The sequence below is a fragment of the Athalia rosae genome, chromosome 4 (genome assembly GCF_917208135.1).
Source record: "Athalia rosae chromosome 4, iyAthRosa1.1, whole genome shotgun sequence".
Classification (NCBI taxonomy): domain Eukaryota; kingdom Metazoa; phylum Arthropoda; class Insecta; order Hymenoptera; family Athaliidae; genus Athalia; species Athalia rosae.
Genome location: NC_064029.1, coordinates 7971143 through 7995623, shown reverse-complemented (window position 1 = coordinate 7995623; position 24481 = coordinate 7971143). Strand labels below are relative to the sequence as shown.

Below are 24481 nucleotides of genomic sequence, written 5' to 3'. Positions count from 1 at the left end.
GTAATAAAGAGCTCGCGAGGCTCGCGGCAACATTGTTGCTCCCATATCGCTGCATTGGCGTAACCCGTGAAGAAGACTTTTTCGTCCCACATCTGAAACGTAACAATTTCAGAACAATGCGGCGGCGTCCAGCCGCGTCTCGAGTCATCGTCGTCGCGGCACGAGCAGCGTCGGCCACGACGTACCTCGCATCTCTGGAACACCGCGGTGAGCGCCGGTCCGAATGGGGGATCTTAGATCTTTGACGTTGGATTGCGGAGCAGGGCGGGGTGACTCCGGCCTAGCCGAGGCGAGTTTGTGCCTCCTGGTGCCCGCGAGGCTGGGTAGAGGGGCCGCTTAGAAAGTGAAACTGAAAACGGCGCGCCGTAGTCGGATGCGGGGACCCCACCCTGCAGAACGGCGTGGTCTATCCGCTATCTCATACTTTGATCGTTCGACGGTGTTGGTGCGCCGCGTGTCTCTCGAAGCTATACATTTATGAAATAATACGAGAACACGACACGGACCGCGTACCGTAATGACAGATCGAGGTGCCTTTCCTTAACGCTAAAAGCCCAGGTTACAGGCCCCTCGATCTGCCACTGAACTCTCTCGGGCGTATCACTTATACGTATACGCACACTCACAGGTTGCACACAGCTCCGTGTCAGGATCAGAGGAAATCTCTAGCTTCTAGGTTCGAAGTCGACCGCATGCACGGCCCCCTCGACGGTTATTATCAATTTCCGATATACCCATACGAACGTCGCGTGTCGTGTAAAATGGCGCAAAGTATATCTGTAACACCGTAGAGAGTCGGGATGATATTCCGACGCACGAAGTGAAATTATATTACGCTACGTACGTACACCGGAGTTGAGTCGGTCGTTTCTAAGCCGTCGGTTGAGCGTGTGCGTTATACGTTGACAAGTTACTACCGTTTCATTTTTATCTTTATTTTTTACCTGGATGAAAAAAAAAAAGAAAAAGAAACAAAGTAAAAAAGAGAATTTCTCGCCGGAGCGGCAGCAGCAGCAGCACGGAACGGCAAGTGGCATCTAAAAATATTATACATACAGGCGTCGGATGAAGTGTAAAGATCGATCGTTATGGAACGGTGTGGTATGTATATATGTGCGTACCTACGTTCACGTACTCGTGGTAGGGCGGAACGACGTATCGAGTCTAAGCATCTGCTTTCTCGTGTAGGTTACTTCGGGCTACATACAACCACATTCCTGCCCACTCGCACACGACACGCGTAGGTATCGCTCGCGATGTATCGTTGGCGAAACCGACGCGATCGGACGGTGCGCAAGAATCTGTAAAGTGCAACACGTAAGGGAAGATCGACGTCTCCGGGGTACAATGGAAGATATTCGTTCGGATATGCGATAACGTAATAGAGTTTCCAAGAGTCTGTAACGATCCGCGCTGTATACATATAGGAGCGGATGCCGATTACGCGTCAGCCTTTATTCCGCAATCGGATATTATCCTATAGGATAATATCCATTGGAGAGATTATCGATCATCGAATGTAAAAGTAGCGGTCTAATGTCCCAATTCACCGGTAGTTACGCCGAACTTAGGTACACGCTATACTTATGGTACTTATAGATGTTCGGCCAGATTAGGCGTATGGCTGTTTGGATGGATGTACTCCGGTGGGTGGTGCCCGGACCCATCGCGTGGCTGCTCCGGAGATTCTTTACTCTTCTTTTCTTTTTATTTATTTATTTCGTTCGAATGTATCCGAGGTTCGACTCTCCGTTGCTCTCTTTGCTCTCTTCGCGTTACGCCACATTTATACCTACGTCGATTCAAGGCCCCCGCGCCGCCTGACAGCGCGACCGTATAACAGATACCGGTCACAGATATCGGTCTATCGAGTGACAAGTCACATTTACCGAGGATTATAGGAGCGGGCGAAATTTCTTCAACGGGTACCACAATTCCGGTACACGTGTAACCATTCGAAAATTGTTATTCAAATAGGAGAAGGCTACGTCGAAAGGATATCGGGGATATCCATTTACCTGTATATATCGGATGCGGAATACCGGTAGTCACCCTCGGATCATTCGTCGATCCCCCGTTCGTAGTTGGGCCGAAAGTTTCACCGTCCGCTGCCAATTTTCGGATATTTACATAACGATTGATGTATGAGAAATCGTAAGAGTACCGCAGATGGCTGCGTCCCCCACTCCGCCCACCTCATAATTTTTGCTAAAATATTCTTATACACACCGACGACTGAAGTGACATTTTTTACTTTCGAAGCATTTTGCGATTTCTTACATCAGAGCGAGTGACATTGTCGCGCATTCCAAATCGCGGTACAGTACAGGCATAGGCATATACCTGTTCGCAGCAGCTGCGCGTGCAACTGGTAGCGACGCTGCGTTACGCTTCGACCTCTAAACGTAAAGCGGGAAATCGTCCTTCGGTGGTTCCGTGACGTTCCCCGTGGCATCGACGATAGGCGAAGACGACTTCTTCCTCGGTCGTCCTCGAGGACGCGATTCCCTCGTCTCGCGTCGTATATCATCATCATCATCGGCGGCGGCGGCGGCGGCAGCCGCAACAGCGACATTTGTAGAGAGTTTTGAAAATCCGCCGCGCTACGCTCGTAATCTATAAACATTATGCCAACGGTTATGTAGGCACGTCAACTGTTCTCATTATACGTATTGTAATGCCGCGTTATGCGTCCACGAGGGAGTGCAACATCTGCATTGAGATATGTTACTCTCCCCGCATATACACCGGTCAGACCGTGTCTTCTGTCTCCTCCCATTCAGTTCGTGACGTTTCGCCAGTCAATAGCAACGCCCACCCGGCTGTCACGATACATTTGCCGCATCTCGACAATTTTACCGGAGATCCTTCCAGACATAATTATACACCTATATGCCCGAGACGACGACGTCGGCATTCATAATGCGCCGATGATCGACGAAAGTCTCGCGCTTTTTAATTATTTATTTATAGTCGGTGCCGTTAAAATTTCTCGAACGAGCCAAATTTACGACCTCGGATTATACGACTCGTTGACGAAAAAAATTCAACCGTGGGATTTATATCGAATCGTTTGATCGTAAATTTGACAAAAAAAAAAAATTGTCAAATATTTTTTTATAGCTCCGGTCGCTGCTATTAATTATTCGTCGGTTGTTCGTCGGTGACAAATTACCGATAGCGTTCTGTCTACTCGAATCTTTGTTGAGCGTTTCGCTCGCTTTTGACGAAGGAAAGCTCCACAGAGCCTACCCATCCGTTCGGGTGATAAATTATTTATTGAGAAGAATTTTTTCCATTCAATCGAAAAGCGACGGTGAGGAATCTAGAGGTGGAACGATCGACGAGTCCCGTCTCCGGTTCTTACCGAAGACGAAGAATCGTGGACGGTTAAAAACGTAAAAGTTTCTCAACGCATAAAATCTGAGGAAGTATGGCGTTTTACTTGAAAAGTATCTCTCAAGATGATCCAGTTGGAGGTTACGCAACCGGCGATCGGGTGGAAGAAAAGTCGAGCGGGTCCCGCGAAGACTGGGCTAAGGGAAAAAAAGAGAGTACAAAAAGAAAGAGAGAAAAAAAAAATTCAGTAGTAGTAGGGATGAGGAGAGGAGGATCGGTAACTAGAAAGGAGAGAGCGATGAAGTGGAGAATAAAGAAACAGCCGTCTTCCGAGACTCGTTTTTACCGTCCCGATGCTACGGATCGCGAGGCGCTCCTCGCCGAAACTGTAACACGACACTGTCGGGCCCCAGGTAGATAAATAGGTGATAGGTACGCGGGGCCGTAGAGCTTCCACGAGAATCAAGAGTAGAAGGAGGAGTAGGTGGAGGAGGAGTACGACCGAGAGAGGGAAAAGAAGGTTGTCGAGGTGTGGGAAGGGAGGTGCGGTCCTACGACAATCCGATATCGTATACCTGCAACGGTCGACGGAGAAATTGAAAGAGGGGACTCCTTACCGATCGTTCCTCGATCGCATCTCCCCCGGACCAATTTCCCAATTTCCGACTCCCGTAGCCCCCTGCACGGATGCGTAAATATCAACAAAAAAAAAAAGAAAAGAAAAAGAAAAAGAAAAAAAAATCATCGAAAGCCGCGAACGGCGTTATCGGCGAGCGGAGGGAGTATTCCGGTGCCGCGGAGACTGGGAGGAGCGGGACGACCGACGCCCGTGAGGGTCCGGCAAGGAACGATCGCGATCTCGAGGAAGCCGCGAAGCGGAGGGAGGTTGCTCGGTCGCTCGGTCGGTCGGTCGCGTGCCGGGAGTCTCGGTGTGACTCCGAGACCGACTTTTACCCAGGTTACTTGGTCCGCGGCGTACTTACGTCGAGCAAACGTGACGGAGAGGTCTCCTCCCGATTTCCTCCCGGTCTCCTCCCGTTCTCCTCCCGTTCTCCTACCCGCCTAGAGCCCCAGGGGGGCCGCACGGCGTTCTAGCCTTACGGGGCGCACATAGCCTTACAGCTTTACAACCGCGCTCAGACTTACGGGCCGCACAGCCTCACCTCGCACCGCTGACTCCGTGTTTCTCGATTACTCGCGCTCGCTGGTAACACGCGCGCATCGCTCACCACCGCGTCACAGACACCTGGACCGCACGGAGGACGGTGACCAACGCCACGGGATCGCGAGATACCGATGCCGCTGTCTCAGCTGGACCAAGCCCGTTCGACTATACCGAGTCGTTACGCCGAACCATCTGACAGTCAGGACTCAGCTGTCCTGCCGAAGACACGCGACCGACGACCACGGTGTTCCTTTAACCCCGGAGAGACGACGAGTAAACAACGTTGGCTCAACCCTCGCCACGCGACGCAACCTCCTCAGAGTTTTGCCGAATTTCACGAGTCTTACGAATTCCAGGACTCCAGTGCACCGTACAAAGTTTCAGGAAGTAAAGGAGATTTTCTTTTGCCGATTTTATTGCAAAAAGGGACCAGAAGTGATCAGGATCTAGTTGGTTTCGTCGGAGGTGCACTTTGATCATCGAATAAGAGGCATTTTATTTTTTTTATTTTTTGTTTTTTTTGTTTTTCGAGAAGAGTGCCAAGTGCCAAGTGAACAAACGAGGACCTACGAGTTATGAAAAAGTGTCGCCACAGATAAACTACGCGAATCATTTGACTGAATTAACTGAATGGTTTTATAAGCTCCTTGGAGAGGAGTCAAGTGCAGTTCCATAGCCGTTTCCTTTATTGTGGAATGCCAGGACAGGTAATTATCAATGACGAATAATATCCATTCGGCCGTAACTGATAAAACCCGCGAATGTATGTAGATGTACGGAATAATACTCACCCGTGTATATTCCGCGAAACCAGTCTCTTCTATAATTGATCGTCCGTAATCAAGATCACCGCCACCGGATCAACCGGACGATCGCTTATACGATGACTTTGACACCATTAAATCGTACGAACGATCGAACCGCAACGTCATCAAAACCTGTGAAAGGATATTACAAAATATAATACATCTAGTAGCTGCAAAATACCTGCCTGTACATCTCGTCCTCTGATATACTTACACACGTATCCGTGTAACGCAGTCGCGCGCATCTGCGACGCCACTTATCACCGCATGTATGTATACGGTTAATATATATCCGACAGTAAATTAATAAGGCGATGCTATATAACCGAGTATAACTGCTCGGCGAGTGCAGTAAATACCCCTGGCACCGTGTAGCCGCCTGTCCGCTGCTCATTCATAACAACGGCGATGGGAATTTAATGATTCGACGTTATAATATAGTGACAGGTGCTAAACACAAACATTACACGCGGGTACACACCTAGTGGTTAAACGCGTAAAACCGTCCCGTTCCATACCACCGAAGATTTCGAGTACGGAGATTGGATAAAAATTATAGATCTCGTTAACCGGCCGACATTCGGTCCACTCGTCGAACGGGAAGGAGTCATCTTCCTCCTCCTCCTCATCGTCATCCTCCATCCGACTATTTTCTTTTGTCTATCTGTCGGCGTATATCACTCACCGGTTTGACGACGCACTTTGGTCGTAACAACGGAGCGAACGAACGTAGGGATAAAGACTGGTTAGCGCGTACAATACCCAGGCCGTTGAGTTAATCGCTTGTCTCTCCATATCCACTCGCGCGGAGCCACGGATAAGCACGGTAACCGTAACAAGGTGTATTATTATCAACCGATCCCGAGAGAAGCACGCGCACTCTACGCCCGAGCCCATCGTCCACTTATTTCGCCATCGACGACTATATTCGGAAAATTTTATCTGCTGTCGCACGACCAACACCAGCTAGCCGAGCGATTAACCCGTCAACCGTAACGCCGCGTACGGTGTGCGTTACACGCGTCCACCGCGTCGTTTTGTGAAAGATGACGACGGTAATTTGTTTGTTTTTTTTTTTTTTTTTTCTTTAATCTTTTCCAAACCGACGACGGCTGAGAAAAATGACGGGAAATAATCGTTCGAGTTAATTACGATGCCACTTCGACGTCTCTCGAGTTTGACACGTCCTTTTGACGAAACGAAAAATTTTCTTATAACAGTCATTATCCCGATATGTATAGGTATTCGTAATACACGGCGTGGCACGTCGTGCACCATGTAGGTATATATATATCTATGTATATATTTTCTGTAGAGAACACGTTGTTACTCGCGGGCTACGCAAGAGCAAATTTCTCAGTCAAGTATACGCACACTTATTTTACCGACTCATGTGAACTTGAATCGCGAAGAGAAGAAGTGTATAGTCTGGTATCCTCGAGTGAAAAATATTGTGTCAGGTACGACACGTACCACCTTTCAGCGCCGTTTGATTTTCTTCTGCTCTCCTCACGTAGCGGTAGCGCCGTACGACGTGTGCGTCGAGTTACTTAACGTTGGCAAACGTAAATCCCGTCGTACGAGGTGGACACACGGTGTTGAGATAGTCGTACGTTTGTATATCGTCGCGTTATGTTGTTCACATTCAAATTTTTAGCTCGCAGGTAGCAGTCTGCCCGCACTATTACCATACAGTAAGCGGGTAAACAATGATGAGATACTCTCAGCCCTGTAAACAATGCTCTATTCGTCGGTCGTGTCGGCTGCCACATACCGTAAACTGTTACCTGCCACTTGTGACAGTCGGGCAGATGATACCCTCAGCGAACAGCGTCTCGAATGATGAACGACTTCGTAAGTCGCGACGTCCGAACTCAAGGTCGTAACACGGCAACACCCGCGAGACGACGACGAATAATAGACTCGGAGATTTCTCACGAGGATATCTTTTTTTTTTGTTCCCCGTTCCCGTTTTTGCTTAGCGGGCTGGTCCATCGCGCGTTGCGAATGTTTTCCGATTTCGACACGTCGTACGCTTCGAACGTTTAGATGAACCGCGAAACACCGTCGTTTCCCATCCTCGGTGTTTCAGGACTAAAAGAACAATCGCATGAGAGTCTTGCCAAATGCCATTCTTCCTTTTTTTTTTTTTTTACCCCCGTACTCGTCGAATATCATCCGCATCGTTGTTTTATTCATTTCAAATTCCTGTACGCGCCTGGTCGGAGTCTTTCGTTTTCGGTATGGGTAAATTAAGGTAGAAACGCGATTCCGTAGTAGGTACGAGATACCCTAAGACTTAAAAGGTAGGAATCTAGCCGATCTGCGATTATTAATGAAGTAAGTATATCTCATTGGTCATTGTTAGCGAGCTTATCTGCATTGAAAAGATCGCTTATTTGTTCTCCTTATCGTTCGGTAGTACTTACGACGTTAGGCCACAGTGCGGAATGTTGGAACTGTGCGTTTCCGTATCTGGTGGCAATGGGGTTGGAGAACTTGCGGGTATATAGGAAGAAAGATCCAGATAATGGAAACCGAGCAGCTCTATAATATTTGAAACGGCCGGCGAGGGGGAACTTGTTAGCATATTACGGTGACACCGTTTCGATAAAACTCTTGGCGCTCGGCGTAGTTTCCCCTCCCGACAAAATCGAATAGCTCAGTTCGATATAAATTTGTCGTTAAATAAGAAAGAAAAGAGAAGATAAGAAAAGAAAAGAGAAGAAAAGAAAAGAAAAGAGAAAAAAAAGAAAAAGGTGAGGAGGAAAAGAAAAAAAGGGGGCAACAAATCTGCTCGGACAACTCACCGGTTCGACCGCGATCTCTCGCATATAATATCAAGGCTCGTTGATCCAGAGGAAATAACGGATGGCTGCAGCTGCAAGATATTAGAATAACATTTATTTCAGAGTGGACGACGGAATGATACGAGGTCGAATTTATTCGTAGAAAATGTTTACAAATTATATTTTAATTTTTCACCCGATACTGCGGAGATGATGATGCGAATAGCGAAAAAGAGGGAGAGCGAGGCGCGCGGCGACGTAAGCGATGTTTTTCTAGATGCCAATCTCTCCGCATAAAAGCTGGTAAAAGAGGCGTTCTCGTAAGAATAATTTCCTCCGGTGTCTCCGTTCATCCGCGTCCGGTCCTCCGGCGGCGGCGAGCGCGGCGATGTTTCTCGAATTTTCGTTTCTCTCACGTGTACATACGTCGCGCGTCCACGTGCCAGAAAAATTCATTGGTCGCGGGTAAACCGTCGTCCAAATAAAGCGAACTCGAAAGAAATGGGCCACGGATTACAATAAGAGAGATTGCGTTGACTAACAAACGATGATTTCGTCGTACCGCATGAATATTTCATGAAGTTGCAAAGAGAGGAGATACCGGGAGGAATCGAGATGCGGAGCTCCGCTGCTACCGCTGCTCTCCTCCGCCGTTGCCGCTATTACCGCTGAAAAAAGGGGGCTCGAGGGAGATAGGAAGACGACGGACGTGGTGACGCCGATCTCCGAGACGGAGGGCGAGGAGGCCGAGCGATATTCAGGGCATCGCGTGCGGACCGATAGTCGCCGTCCCGGAGGAAAACGCATGAAAATCTATTCGACTGAATTTGAATTATATCCAACGAGTGAGCGCGCGATCGACCGTTGCGTTATGCTGATTTTCTCCCGCTAACTCGGTAGCTCGGGCCCTCCTATGCCCGCCAACTTTCCTTGTGTCAACACCTCGGACACCTCGATTCTTATCTCCGACGGACGGAGGGGGGGGAGGGGGGGGACTCCCCGCGCGCCCCCTCCTCGAATCCACTCGCTCAATCTGACGGAGAACTGTCGTTTCGTGTCGCACGGCCAAGCGGAGATAAGATTCACGACTCCGTCGAATTAACGCACCCTCGGAAGTTAACGGGAAAATCGGATGATTCTCGGCGAAATTTGGAGAAGGAAAATTGATTATTTTTCCCAAGGGTTGCGGACGTTCGAGTGGACGGTACCCGAACGATGCGCCGCCGGTGTGGCGAGTAAAGCGTTCGTCGATCGTCCGATCGATACACCTTCGTAAAACGATAAAATCGAAGCACATTAAAAGTCTTTCCGCTCTGATAGGCTGGGGAGCAAGAAAAAGAAAAGATGAAGAAAAAAGAGAAAAACAAAAATAATCATCCCAGTTCATATATCAGAGTGTATTACAGGCGATAAAAAGTGACTAATTCTAAGTGGCAGGTGGCTAACATCGAGCGAGGCGATGTGCCGAGGCTGGTTTGTTAGCTAACACAGATTAGCGTATATACAGCGCGTATTCATCCGTTCAATCCTTTACCTTTCTCTCTTTTTGCACCGCCCACGAGCGGTAGAGGTACGTAGAGAGAACTTCACAATCGGACATCCGTACTGCAAATGAATGATTTTATAATTTCTGTGACCAATTCAGGTAGAAAATTACAAACTTCGTGATTTGCGCTCTATTACGACCCTGCGCGGGTAATGAATACGCGCGTACGACACACGTACAGGTCAACATACGTATACATACGTACACTTGATACATACGTTCGTTTTACAAACAACACGTGACTGTCATGCACCTGTTCTCAGCTCTCGGTGTTACCGCAAGGCGAGATTGACTCATTGAAACGTAATCGGTGAACGACTCGCGATCCGCGGGAATCTACGTTAGGCACAAGTCGAATACGAATGAAAGGGATGCACGATTGAAGGAAGACCGGAAATACTCCGTTGCCACTTTTCAGTTATAAAAAAAATCATCGCTTTTCCGCGGTACGCGCCGGGTACCGCCTAGAGCGTAAAAATGACCATTGGATATTTATAACGCCGTTATCCGGCGGAGCGGCAGTAAAAGAAACAGGAAGTGATCGAAAAAAAAAAAAAAGAAACAAAAAAGGAAAAGGGTAAGGTGTGCGCCGTTTTCTAATTGTGATCTCTAAGTTGCGCCCGATGTTGAACCCCGCAACATTTCTTTCATCCGAACAATAATAAAACGCGTTCAATGTATACGTATAATAATACGATTCGTAAAATCCCGATCTCCGAGTCGCGAGATAAAAGAACTTCGGATGAATAAGATGCGCGAGTTGAAAGAGAGGACTCGGCGCTCGGTGGTCCCAAAGAAATAAGAAAAGGAAACGAATAAACGAAGGCACAAAAAGCGATCACCAATACCATAGCCGATCGAAAAGCAGGCTACTTACTCCGCTGTACGGAGTGAAATGCTTTTGCACATTGTTCGCGAATCAATAGCTCCTGCTCGTTGTGCTCGCGAGCCCGATAATGCACAACCGGTGAAAGAGGAGAAGGTGCGCGACACCGTAGGACAAAAACACGTTCCGTATACCGTACAGGTTATATATATACGCCAAAAAACGTTTTGTTCAATAGAATGAGCATGCAAGCGATTCGCGTTAGCTTCAACCTGCACGACTGTTAACGAACAGAGAGAGAGAAAGAGAGAGAGAGAGAGAGAGATCCTAACCAGGGACGAAAAAGTGATTTCAACAATCGAACGGCGACGTGAGGAACTTTCGAAAATGTACGTGTGGATCGAAGGATTACGAAAATTTCGCGACGTTTTTACCGGATCCGAAATGGGAGGATAATTTAGGGCAGATCCCCGCCCCGCTCGCCGGAGGAACGGAAAAAAAAAAAAAAAAAAAAGAAGAAAAAAAAAATGTAACATTCCGGTGGATTGAAATCAACTGAAATGGAATGATCGGTAGTTTCGCTTGGGCGAGTTGGTCAGGCGGGTCGAAGTCTTACCGAACGATCGTCATATTGCTCAACGCGCAATACCCGCGCAGATCTATTTGTTGAAGCAATAGAATTATAGATTGCTTATGCAACCGATCGCGGTTTTGGTCCATCGCTCGCTACTCTGCATCTCTTTTGTTAATTTTTCATTCGACCTTTTTTTCCCCGTTTGTACACCCATTTTTTATTCTCCGTCTAAAATTTTTCTACAATCATCGTACGGCTTTTTTTTTGTTTTTTTTTTTCTTATTCCTTCGCAGTTCGCTTTCCCCGATAATTTCTATCGGCATGTTAGTTACACGAACGGAAATCGATCCGCTCGCGGTTCGAAAACGAAGGAAGCACGGATAACTCGGTTCACCTGTTCCTTTTTTGCTTGCTTCTAAAATTCACTAAATCTAATTCCTCGCTCTGGGGTGAAACCTGAAGAAGTCATTTCACGAGTGTACATCGTTATCGTTCGCTCCACGGCGTTCTGGATCGGCGTCAAGTTAGATCGGGATCGATTAATATCCAACTTTAATACAAACGATCGATTCTCCTCGGGGTAGAAATTATTAACTCGGAATACCTGTACACGGGATGGATGTGTAAGACGACGGCCGTGCCGTTCATATTTATGTATATCGTATATACGGCTGATAAATTTGATTTCCAACATTTCGCGCGGTCTCGTGAACTCCGGGTATAAATCTTCCGCGGTTGCAACAGCGGCCGGTCTCTCCTCGCTGTGACGTTGAAAAGAAATAGACAAATAAATAAATGGATGAAAAAATTTCGCGGCTGAGCATTATTTTATGATTGAACTTACTTAATAATATCGCACTAAAAGTTTACGATACCTAACACAATGCTCTTTGTTCTTCGTCCGCCGCGGCGCCTCGTCGTGTACTCGAGTATTGTACGTTACACACTATAGAGGTGAAATATGTACAAATAATATTCTCACTCGCGCGCCGCTATTGTGCCAAAAAATTGACGAGATCTAACGCCGCGGTCCGATTCCCGACTCCTTTCCCGTTTATTATAACAACCAGAACCGACGTATCCTCCTACCTATAACGCTGATAATTAATTCCGGATAATAAACTGGAACGCTAAAGTCGAAGACGGATGTTAAGCAAGGTTGTCGGATGGATCGACTTATGGAGGGAGACACAAAAAATAGGCGTGTGGGTCGTATTGTAATTCTGTGGTAAGTCATCTGTATCCGCAGACTGTGCACATACACACTCGTACACCCGTAGCACCCATGTACGCGTGATGAAAGCGTGATTAATTAACATGCGAGTGACTTTTTACTACGATGCGTTTTTTCCTTTTTTTCTTTTTTCTTTTTCTTTTTCTTTTTTTTTTTCTCGTTCGTTTCACGTCTCATCGGCCGGAGAAACTAATTTCGATTTTTTTTTTTCCTCCATTTTCCAAATATTCCCGCACGAATCGAGCTTGCGTCAATATTATAGCGGATTAGCGCGCGGGACTTTTACTCGACTCGAAGACGAGGGGTGATTTCGCGGGCGTTGAGGATGAAGAAAAATAAGAAGCGAACGAACAACGACGTCACAATTCAAACCTCGATTTGCGGCGTGTACGACGAGTCGCGCGGCTTTTCGACGTTGTGAAAGTCCCTCCTCCTTGACTTCCTTTCCGCAGCTTCCAAGCCGATTGAAGAACACCTCTGTCGGGCAATAATATCGGGGCATGAATAAGAATGATACACGTTTATTTGTAGCGCTTATTATTGTATACGTTTTTATCGATTGGTCGAGTGAAACGAACTCTCGTTAATGGATCAACGATCGGCGGTGGGGCACGAGTTAAACAGGTGAGCTGCGGGGCAGACGAGCCGAATTAATTAGGTATGACGGATCATTTCGGACATCCGTAGGGCTCCGATCTTAATATACCCGCGCGCGAGACGTATACTTATTCACTCTAACACCGACGATCCGGAACTCGAGTGAAATAGATGCGAGAGCGAATAGAAAACGACGACGTCTAGGTCTAGGTATATATGTATACAGGCGGGATGTACGTGCGTAAGTATGTACAGCGTATGGTACAGGCCAATCGTTGATGGTATTTTTATATCCGGCGGCGTAATTACACCGGTACCGGTACCCTACGATGTAGAATAAATATGGTTAAGAAAGATAATTGAAATCTGGTTGGTCGTAATAACGGACAGACAGGCAAAGGACAGCAACTTTAAATTACGAGTGGCGAACCGGTGATTTCAATGCCTGGACATGAGATGTGTATTGTACTCGTATTCACGCACACTCCTGTCCACCTGAAAAGCGTTATACCGCGACGTGTACCCCGACCGATCGCGAGCGAGTAGCGACCGACGCTCACGAATATAATATGGGAACGCACTCGAAACGCGAACCAATATTACGTTTACGTTTACGTACGTACGGCAACGTGTGCGCGCAAATCTTCGTGGAGAATTCTACTCGGGCCGGTTCACGCGCGGACTCGCGCTGCGCGAGAGAAATCATACCCGGCAAGGACGACGGAGCGCGGCGGAGATCGAGCCGCAGCCACGCCCGGCGCATCCCAACTTTCTACAAACCGAAAACTGGATCACGTCTACCTCATCGCGACCGTTCTATCTCCCTCTTAAATCACGCACATGATCGAGCTCGCGTTTAACTTGAACTCACGGCCCTCTCCATTTTACGCAATCTTTGCGTTGCATACTTACACCTATACCGATTGTAGTTACCCGTCGCACACGTGTGTACGTACACCTCGCGAGAAAATAAAAAACGCCGAATAAAAGAGTAAAATCGTTGGTCGATTTCCTCGAGGAAGCGATGAGTTACGGAGGTGTGTGCATCCCCTCGCGTCGATCGGGGGAGGGAGAGCGGGAGCGGCGTCGTCGTCGGCTCACTTGCAAATACATACACAAAGTGAAAGAAATGGAAGAGAAGCGTCGTTTCACCGAGGCGTGTATACCGTCGAGTCGGCGAGGAGCCGGGCAGCTGAATGTCTAGTTTTTGTAGGATGCGATGGTAACTTTTTTGCGACAATCAAGGCGAGACAATTTCTCTTTCATCGGGGGTAGGGCGACGACGCTCGTAGGAAGATCGCGCCGGTCTAACTGGAGCAGAGCGTTAACGGTACCGCGCCGCGGTTATCGCTTCGGACCTGTACCCCCCATCTCGAGATATACGAGAGACACACGTAGTACCTACACATATATTTATACACATTATCGCGCGCACACACGAAACGCCCGTCGATATTACGAACACATTAGCATACGCCGGTGTACGTTGTACGTGTGCTTTTTTAGCAAAAGGAAATGAAAACACGAGGATAATATAATATTCTCGAATCACATTCACGTCCGTATCCACATGGACGTTGCGCACACGGAGCCCGGAGATGGTGCAACGGGAATATCGGGCTTTTTTTTTTTTTTTTTAAATAAAAACAAATAAAAGCCGCGCTGAGCTACTAGCTGCCCGTTGGTATAGGTATATACCAGCGGTATATATACACAAGCTGATGAAAACACTTCATCGCCGCGCCCCACGTGCTCCAATTCGCCACGTATATATTCAACGCGAGTCGCCCAAGTGCAATCTACCTTCGCCATTCCATATATAGTCGAGACTCATTTATCAATTACATATACCCACCGTTACGTCGCCGGTAGGCACACCCGTGCCAACCCTTCTTCACACTAGATCAAACGTAAGCACACGCTGTAACGAGATGAGTTTTACCCACCCGATCGTTTAATCTCCGAGGACCGTCACGTCCGATCTCACGACGACGGTAGTGCTCGAGATGAGTCTCGCAACGCTGTAACATTTGTCATCGGATGCATTTTCGTTGAGTTTTTAATTTCAGTGGATATCGGCCGATAGGAAACGGCGATGTTTATTACGTCGCTTCGCACCGGTGCGAAGTCTAATAGACGCTCGGAGAGCAGCGGTAATTAGGTAGACATAGTGTTGCGGTAGGTACCAATGAGTGAGAAAGTTTTATTCCTTAATGATGATACCCGGAGTGGTGGAGTCGTACGTAGTGCACGCCGCTAGTTTGCCGCTAGCGCGGTATTTCGCTAACTTTTCTTTGTATATTTTTAGCAATTTAAGCGCGCGCGCGCGCGCGATAAAACTCGAATGGTAATGAGAATTTACGTTACTAGAACCGAAAGGGGGCATATCTTCGCTTTAAGTTCAAGGGGATAAAGATCAGTGCATGAAATACGGTTATCGCGGCGCAGCGGCAGCGCGGTCCGCAGGCGGTTCGTCGCAATGTGTGCAAACGATGCAGAAACTTCTTCCACGTTGAGCGAGGTGGAAATAAAATCAAGTTAAACGATATGGACGATTATGTGTGTGTGCATATATAGCGGCCGCCACAGGTCCCCATTTGCATTGATAATAACTGGAATATGAGTACAAATTCCTACGTTCCCCGTGTACACGGAGAAACTCTTTTACAACAAAGAGTTAAACTGTTTCTCTGCTTTAAATTAATAACGATCCACGCACCGTGTTATTAACGTATTTTGTTAACCGCGTAAATCCTTAAAAAGGAATTGCGTGACCCGAAGGGTATAACGTCGGCCAGAAGTTGTTTTATTTTTTGTTTGTTTTTTTCTCCGATTCCTATTTTGCTTTTTCGTTTTATTGCTTTATTCGGTATCATAAATCAAGGCTGCAGCAGCAGGTAGAGCAAATTTTTATAACGTGTAGTTCTGTTTTTATCCTCTTTTCTTGACAAGCAATTATAAGTTCAACTCGTGCGGTCTTTGTGAGTTTTTTTCTTTCGATATTTTTTTTTTTTTTTTCATCCTACAATATCAAGAAGCGCGTCGGTTATTTCGTGAATAAATAATGATAAGAGTGGAATGAAAAAAGAAGAGGAAAAAAAAATTTCATATCCCCATTACCGTAGGGAAAAAAGTCGGAAAAAGCACGATAAGTCCAGTTGATATCTACGTCAACTTCATTTTTATACATTATTTATAACTATGGATATGCCTAAGGCAGAGGTGAGCGGTAAATGCGACTTTTATAATTAGGATAGATTTGTGGGCTCAGCCTTCGATCAAACTGGGTGTATAAAATGCCTCGGATTATGTGCGCTCTTCGATCCAGAAACGATAAATTGAAAACCAGATCTGATTTGAATATTAATTTCTATACGTCAGTCATCTCCAGTCTTCGCTATACGCGTTTCTCTTGGGTGCGGTTAGCTCTTATTTCGCGTTTGTCAGCACCGAGGTCTTCTTGACCAGTTATACAGAAATACCCATTCGGGCCGAGACGAACGATGCAAAATTCGGAGCATCCGAAATCATCCGAATCGCCTTAATATTTTTCAAAATCATAGTCAACGTCCTCGTTCGACGAGTCTTTTTTTTCTTCTTTTTCCTTAAGTTTCTTCAACTCACATTTTTGCATTCTATAGCATGCGCTACGCTTTTTTTTTTGTATATTTTTTACACACCGTCCAAATAAGTCAGTCATTCGTGTCCGAATCTTCTGACTGGATATCTCGGGATATTTTTTGTGGTCAACGAGATCGAAAATATCGCAGGTATTTACGAATTATGAATTTTTTTCTTTTCTCGGCAATTCGGCTTTAATAAATTCATAATCGTCTCGCGGGCCTTTGAGGCCATTGGGGCGTTTATTCGGGTGATAATTAAGCATGGCGATGTGAACCAGTACTACCGTTTGTTAATTTCCAAGTCACAGTTCGTTAAGTTTTATTTTTCAATTCACGCGCATTCGCGTCAGATTCCATCGGAATCGTCGTGAGCGGGTCGTCGAATGATTCGTACTCGCGAAATGCGGGAGGTGAACGATTACCTAATTATGACATCGTTAAGGTAATATAACATTTGGAATAAATTACAAAGTCGTTAAAAGGTTACGATACTTTACGATATTAGACAACTTTCGACCAGTTCGGTATTCGGTAATCTAACACGTATCGTTCGCCGGCGTGTATTCGTATGTTTGATTTCCAGAAAATCCTGCCGTCTATAAAATTCAATTTAAACCCATAAAATCACGTCGGAACGACCTTAGATCGAAATTTGTGTGGTCGCCAAACGGGTGGGCAACCGTCTGGTCTGTCGACTTAATTAATAGCGCGCATGAACCAGTTCAACCAGCCACCGAACCTCCGTAGGTTCGGCCGTTCCTCGTGCCGGAAGATATACGATCTCCATGTTTTTAGGTTCGAAATTTATTATGGTTTTACGTTTTGTTGATTTTCCTTTTTTCTCTCGCGGGATTCTTTTTCCACCTCCTTTTGTCGTGCGTGTAATACGTCGAATTATAGAAGCAAACAAGGCGGACGAAAACGGCGTTCTCGATCATCGGGCGGTGGTCAATCAAAGGTCAGTTCCTACTACCGCGGTCGGTTCCGATAAAAATCTAAACCGGGTATTAAAGTGGGCCTTGTAGGTGGGCCCCCTTAGGCCTCGTGAAGCTTATGGATGGATGGACAAAGTACCGTTCCTTCCTAACTCTCTTCCTACTCTCGTAATTTCTTACGAAATTGTGGCGGCTGCAAGCAATTCCATCATCCGGAGTAGATCGCACAAGGAATCGGTTGTTCCCCTTGCAGATCGTCGCCGATATCTCAGAACTGAACGTAATCTTCCTTACGTTGGCGTATAATAGGTATAACTAATTATTATCATCTCATTTTGCGACGTGAGCGATACACACATACCTACCTTCTTTGGGGAACAAAAAATATCCGCGATCGCCTTCTTACTTTTTGTTTGTTTTTTTTTTTTTTTCTGCTAAATCCCATGTAATGAGATAAAGTAGTTTTATTCCGTGTTTCGCGGCTGTTCAGTCGCGTCGGCATAGCTGGCTGATGTGACGCAATGTTGTAATATGGAGCTGCAAATTCGGTTCAGAATTTCTATTATTATGTTTGCAATCCAGTCGTACACTCCCCACTATGGTTTAAGTTCCGTGCACGGCACTACGGTACTTGGCATAATTATCTCCGGTAATGGCTTCACACGCCAACGTCAGATTCTTACCGTTCGTGACTCGCCCAGTATATACGTACGTACGTACGTACGTATAGGATATGGACGCTTTAGCGCTCACTTCTCACAGATTGGAAGAAATCATAATTTCACAGGCACGCGAAACGAATCTCGGAGGCGCCTGCCTTCGCGGCGACTCGCGTGAAAAGGGTTTTCACCTTTCGCCTGTCATATTTGAAAAAATAAAAAAATATACGTACGTATATATAATGGGGAAAAAAAATAATAACGATAATACGCGCTTCGATGGCCCTCCGTCAACTTAAAACCGTAACATGCGATAAAGTATAAGCGCCGATCATTCGAAAACTGCCTTTGCGGCTTAAGTTTCTTACGCTCGGATTTCTTTTTCTTTTTCTTTTTCTCCTTCTTCTTTCCTTTAAACGAATACATTAGCCCCGATTCCTCCGCGAATCTCGAAGCAGTACCGCGAACCGCGTAGAAATTATCTACATCCGATCCGATCGTTCGGGTGAAATTCAATGAAACTGGCAAAATCCGTCGATCGTTAAATCAATGATTCCTAGTATGCAAACTATACACATACCTACGGTATTCTATCCTTGAGACGTCGAGTCTCGGCGAGTATCCAGCCATTATAGTCATAGCGAACGAAACGAATTCCTCTGATCAGAGCGGTTCCCTTTGATGTTTCAGATCAGCTCAGGGTCAACCGGAGCATCGCCAAGCGTGTCAGCAGCAGTGTGATGAGTGGATATCTGGGTGTGACCGCTCCCTCCCCGCTTCATCACTACCCTCAGTATTCCCCAGCCATGAGGGAGAAAGACTCGAGTCCTAGGAAGATGCCGGGTCACATCAGCCCGAAACAGGCGAGCATCTACCCTCTGAGCGTGAGGGTCCCCGACGCCGAGGATCTCCCCTACGACCTCAGCCACGGCCACAGCAGAGGAAGTCCGGTGATCGGTCACCAGCCGCACATGAGCCCGGCGGCGCGTCCCCACCATCAGCACGAGCTAGACTGCGAGCCCCTGGACCTCCGCGTCGATCATAAAAAGGAGAGTCTCCAGGACGAGAACCAGAACGAAGTCGAAGTCCTGAATCAGAATAGTCTGAATTTACCTTACCACGCCGTCCTATTCCCCCAGCATCCCGCGGTCCATCCGCTCGTTCTCGAAGCGATGTACCGCTCCCACCACCATACCGCCGTTGCGGAGCTTCCAAAGATCCAGGTGCGAGCTTTACCGACGATGGTCCCTCTGCCGCAGGCTCAGGCACCGCGACCCTCCAGTCCGTTACCTTCCCAGCCGCAAGCCTCTTCGCTGCCCTCCTATCCGACGTCGGTCACGGCTGGCCTCAAGCCCAAAGATCGGTATTCCTGCAAATTTTGCGGCAAGGTGTTCCCCAGGTCCGCGAATCTCACGCGACATCTTCGCACGCACACCGGCGAGCAGCCTTACAAGTGCAAGTACTGCGAGAGGTCGTTCAGCATTTCCAGCAACCTTCAACGTCACGTGCGCAACATTCACAACAAGGAGAAGCCCTTCAAGTGTCCGCTCTGCGAACGCTGTTTCGGACAACAGACGAACCTGGATCGACATCTGAAGAAACACGACGCCGACGGACCCACGATTCTCGACGAGGTTCGCTCCAGATACCACAGCCAGCTACCGCGAACGGACGAATCCTACTTCGAAGAGATAAGGAGTTTCATGGGAAAGATCACCTCGCAGAGACAAGGGATATCCTACTTCCCCGGTCTCCTGGCCCCGACCTCCGACGACTTCAAAAGCGACAAGCACCAGCTTCAGATGGAGGAGAAGCGGGGTGACTCGTCGTACTTCAGCGACCGGGACAACCTCAGCTCGAGATCGAGTAGTTCGACGAGCAGACCCGAAAGTATTCACGAGGAACAGAGGGAGGCGGGTTCGCCACCGTTATCTCCGGGTAACAACACCTGAGTCGGTTTATCGCGTCGCCTGTAACCCTGCGAGAGAGCGAAAGACCCTGTCTCCGGCCGAATCAACGACGGCGAGACCAAATGATACCAAGAAGTAAAACTATATTTATAAAAGGGAACTCCGACGAGAGAGAAAGAGAGAGCCTGGACGGGTGAAAGAAGAAAGAAGGAGAGAGAGAGAGAGAGATGGAGAGAGAGAGAGAGAGAGAGATAGATAGCCAAGAGGACTGGGCGAGTGAATGTGAATCGGAGGTGCTCGACGGACGGATGGACCGCGCGGATGACCAACCGTTTCGGTGAAAGGTAGAAGCGAGGATCCAACCGGTATCGGCGACAACCTGCGAGCAGCTGGCGATCGTCGAGAAAAACCACGTTGTCCGAGTCCCCGAAGAAGACGTGCAAAGACTATTTCATCGTTTTCATTGTTTCATACCTTTGTAAAGACAAGACTACGTAACATAAACACCGATACATTTCCACGCGTTATATACTTTCATTACACGTACACCTGCGGACGCGCGCACTCGACGTTAATTCTCCAACACCTACAACGAGCTACGTATACGTACATGAGGAATCACACAAATGCGCTTAATTGTACCGAAAACACGACTCGATTACTGCATTATACCTTTCTTTTCATTCTCGATACAATTCCTCTCGAACACGTAATCTCAATGATATCTCAAGTTTGAGTAACGAACGGTACACCGTTTATAAGGACCTTACACACGTCGCCCGGAGTTATGAAAATTTTTCGTTATCGGATCGCGATTCGAAACCGACGGGACAGACAGACAGACAGACGGACGAACTCCTTCCGTTAAAAGCGCGGCGCACCTGAAATGATTAAGCTGTACCTATAGCCGGTATTTTCGTAGCATGAGAATGTAATGGTAATAGCATGGATGTGCGAACGAGCGGGTCTGGTGTAGTACGGAGAGGATTCTATCCCACGAGAGGAAATGCGAGAGTTGAAACGTTGAGAGCATACGTCAGGGGGTTGCAGGAGACGAAGTTCTTCTGAGGAAATTGCCAATATCCCGGTGTTGCCGTAACGTTGTACGGCGCGCATATATAACCACTGGTAGGGAATATAACGACGACGTCCTCTCTTACGCAATTTAAACGTACGTAGTAGATACACATACGTAAATATATATATATCCATATAACCTGAATGTTATATGCGAGATTGCAAGCGATCGCGGCGCAAGGAGTGTTAAGGACCGTCTTTTTCCTTCGCCAAGAATTCGCTCTCGTTTGCGCGAAGGTACGTTCGCACGCGCCACACCCAGAAACCGGAGGATCGCGAGGCCACCGCCAGGCTCATGCTCATGCTCATCTCGAAAGTGAAACGAAACTATACACGACGATACTTTGAGGAAAAAATAAATGAGTAAATCGTTGAAAAAAAAAACAAACAAATCGACGAAAATGACGATATCGAAGATGATGAGGATGACGATGACGATGATAACGATAACGATGTGCTAGCCGCCGCGGCGGGAGGCAACCCGATTGATCTCAATTAAAGTCGCGGTACGTGTTTATTTATCGATATAACGACGGTGAATTATAATTGGCATCCTCTCGCGCTTATTTGGCGTTGTTTCGCCGGCGCCGATCGGCAAACGGCAATAAGGAGCAGCGTTTCGTGATCACCGTTTGGGCGTGCGTTGCCATTTAAACGGTCTCTCGGGCCTTCTTCTTGGTTCAAGAGAGTCTTCCACCGGGCGTATACCTCTCTATATACCTTTGTAATATACGCGCTGGAACGGAAGGCAGGCCGGCTTAAGTGGTTCATTTTTATTTTTTCCACTCTTTAATTTATTTATTTCTTTCTCCGTTTTGTTTTCTTTTTATTTTTCGGGGGCCTCCGATCGCGAGCCGGAGGCATTCATCATTCGTAAGAGAAACGCTTGCTGCTCGACTCTCCGCAACGATCGCCGCCGAGTCACCTCCGGGCTCCTCTCGTTAGATCCGAGTTAATATATTTGGAAAGTGTAAAACCACCTCGTTCATTTTAGCTCTCGTTATTATCGTTGTTGTTGTTGTTGTTATCATTATCGTTATCATCATCATTATGATTTTTTTATTTTTTCTTCACCGATACATTATCGACATTATCCCCGTGTTTTATATACTTAACCGGTAGCTTCGATCTCCTCCCACCGTTTAATGTGTAACCGCGAATGTTGAATAAGCGAACTTCGTGTAAATCGTTTGAATGCGAACGACGTTCGCGCGCACATCGTTCACATACACGCTAGATTTGTATGGAGTAAAACTAGTTTGAAAAATTTTTCTTCTTAATTTAAGGTACGAAAAAAAAAAAACAAATAAAGAAAATGAAAAAAAAAAAAAAAGTCGGAGGTCATCGCGAGCTGGAACACGGCGCGTGTGTTTCCACCGTGATTTCTTATTAAGGCAGTACCCCACGATATTACACATATATATATGTATACGTATATACGGTATATGGTGTACATACTCACCAACCACCACACCTTGCGAGTATGCCGCGGACGTGAAGATGGTAGCTGCGTGGAGGTCATCGCGAGCGAGGGAACTATTCAGACCACACCTTCGCGGGATCCGACGCTCGCGCGCCCTCGACCACAGATGGTTCTGTGCAGCCTCAACCAGCTCGGAGATTTCTCAGCTGCTTCTGATGCCGCTGCAGCGAGTGTAAAGGACTCGCTGCCGTTATTGGTATGATGCACCCGTAACACCTGCGGTAGATCGAATAATACCGTGTAAATTCAAAGGCGATAGCGAACGGTCGTGTCTTCACCGCGGTCGACTACGCACTAGATACGTTGTGGAGAAATCGGAAGAAATATTCATCCGAAATAGATAAGCCTCACGAACTTTGTAAACACCACCTCGCGCCGGTTGGACGGTCAATGGCACGAATGAAACCGAAACACAACAACGCAGCGACTTTGTTTTCGTTCGATGTCGCTCTGTGGGGCAAAAAAAAAAAAACATCGTCTCCGTACAGTGTGCGACAATAATATCCACCGATTGTGAGTAGGTATTGTGCGCGGAACCATGGAACGAAACGTATACGATATGAACTTCCAATTTATACGGAAGAAATTCATTTGACTGACATGATGGATGAATGTGTGACGGACGTATACCGTACGTGCATGCGAGGATTAGAATTTAGTGGGCGAACGGAATGAATGAAATAATTTCGTAACTTGGCGTATAAGTTCTTCTTAGGTGTATAAGAGTATGGTTAATCTGATTTATCGCCCGACACACGCTGTACCATGTGGTAGTCCTCTTTAATTAGATAGATGTAATGTACAAGTATACGTATACGACTATATATATATACCTATATAGAAATGTATATTACACATAAATATATATATACATATATATAGATGGGTTTAGAGGGCTTTAGTTGCCTAACCCGACCGTGCAAATCTTCGTTACCTTTAATTAGATTAGATAATCGTAAGTAAACCTGCGTGCATAGTATAATTAATATATTATTATTATACGATATAATAATATAAACCTAAATCATATATTTATAGGCATAAGTTCAAACCGTATATGGATAAAAGTATACATACATACCTACTATCGTCGCCGAACAAATTGTGTCGTGGCTCAAGTTAATAATTAAATCGAGAATCATTATTTTTTTACCTGTACATAATTGAAGAAGAAAACGAAAAATAATAATTATCATTATTTCATTGAAAAGAAGAAAAAAAAAGTTAAAAAAAAAACATAGCGAGCTGGCTCGTAAGTTCGGAGCGAATGAAAATCGTTTTGATGAATAAAATGTAACTAGATCTAAAGCAGATTGCAGTTCATTAAACCGTGACTCACTATATATATATGTATATGTAAATGTAAAAAAATTGATTTGTATTCGCTCTGCAAAATGCACCAATAATAATTTTATTACAACTAAATTATAGGTACCCATTCGAAATAATTGTACTACTATGTGTAATGTGTGTCTGTATATTTTTCATGTTTTTTTTTTTTTCTTTTATTGTTCTCTACGCGATCTAATTAGGACTGTATAAATTATAACATGATTGTGATTTTATCGAAGTTACCGATATACATACCTGTAGATTTTATTTAACAGAAATTTAGTCCGCATATAGATGGCTATTAATCGGCCGAGTTGCCACCTTTGTATTCCTTCAGCGTTGAAAAATTGTGTAATCCTTCCTGAGAAATAAATGGGGACTGTCGTTTCCTCAATTTTCTGCCACTGACGTATCGATTTGCAAAAAAAATATTATTCAGATACATACATTATACGAAGAATTTCTTTGCCCCTGATAAAAAGATATACATATATTCTCTCGCGGCAGATTCTGCGAGCTATGGAAAAAGAGAATGGCAAATCATTCGTCGAAACATGGTGGATTACCTGCAATTTTTGTAATCTAT

The 24481-nt window shown here is 46.2% G+C and overlaps 1 protein-coding gene and 1 long non-coding RNA gene across 5 annotated transcripts; one reads left to right on the top strand and one right to left on the bottom strand.

Moving 5' to 3' along the window:
* Positions 1 to 763: 763 nt before the first annotated feature.
* LOC110116900 lies at positions 764 to 18809 on the bottom strand. Its single transcript, XR_007278051.1, has 5 exons — positions 18674 to 18809; positions 8121 to 8191; positions 5296 to 5442; positions 2344 to 2616; positions 764 to 1301 (listed from the first exon to the last, which is right to left on the bottom strand). It is a non-coding gene; the product is annotated as an uncharacterized LOC110116900 (long non-coding RNA).
* On the top strand, positions 3951 to 24417 carry LOC105684270 (transcription factor hamlet-like). 4 transcript variants are annotated; one of them, XM_012397496.3, is made up of 2 exons: positions 3951 to 5211; positions 18784 to 24417. In XM_012397496.3, the coding sequence occupies exon 2, from the start codon at positions 18834 to 18836 to the stop codon at positions 20043 to 20045; it is 1212 nt and encodes a 403-aa protein (XP_012252919.1). In that variant the 5' UTR covers positions 3951 to 5211; positions 18784 to 18833; the 3' UTR covers positions 20046 to 24417. The 4 variants fall into 4 exon arrangements, with proteins under 4 accessions (XP_012252919.1, XP_048510027.1, XP_048510026.1 ...); XM_048654070.1 differs by lacking the exon at positions 3951 to 5211 and adding an exon at positions 10198 to 12273; XM_048654069.1 differs by lacking the exon at positions 3951 to 5211 and adding an exon at positions 15296 to 16646.
* The last annotated feature ends 64 nt before the right edge of the window (positions 24418 to 24481 follow it).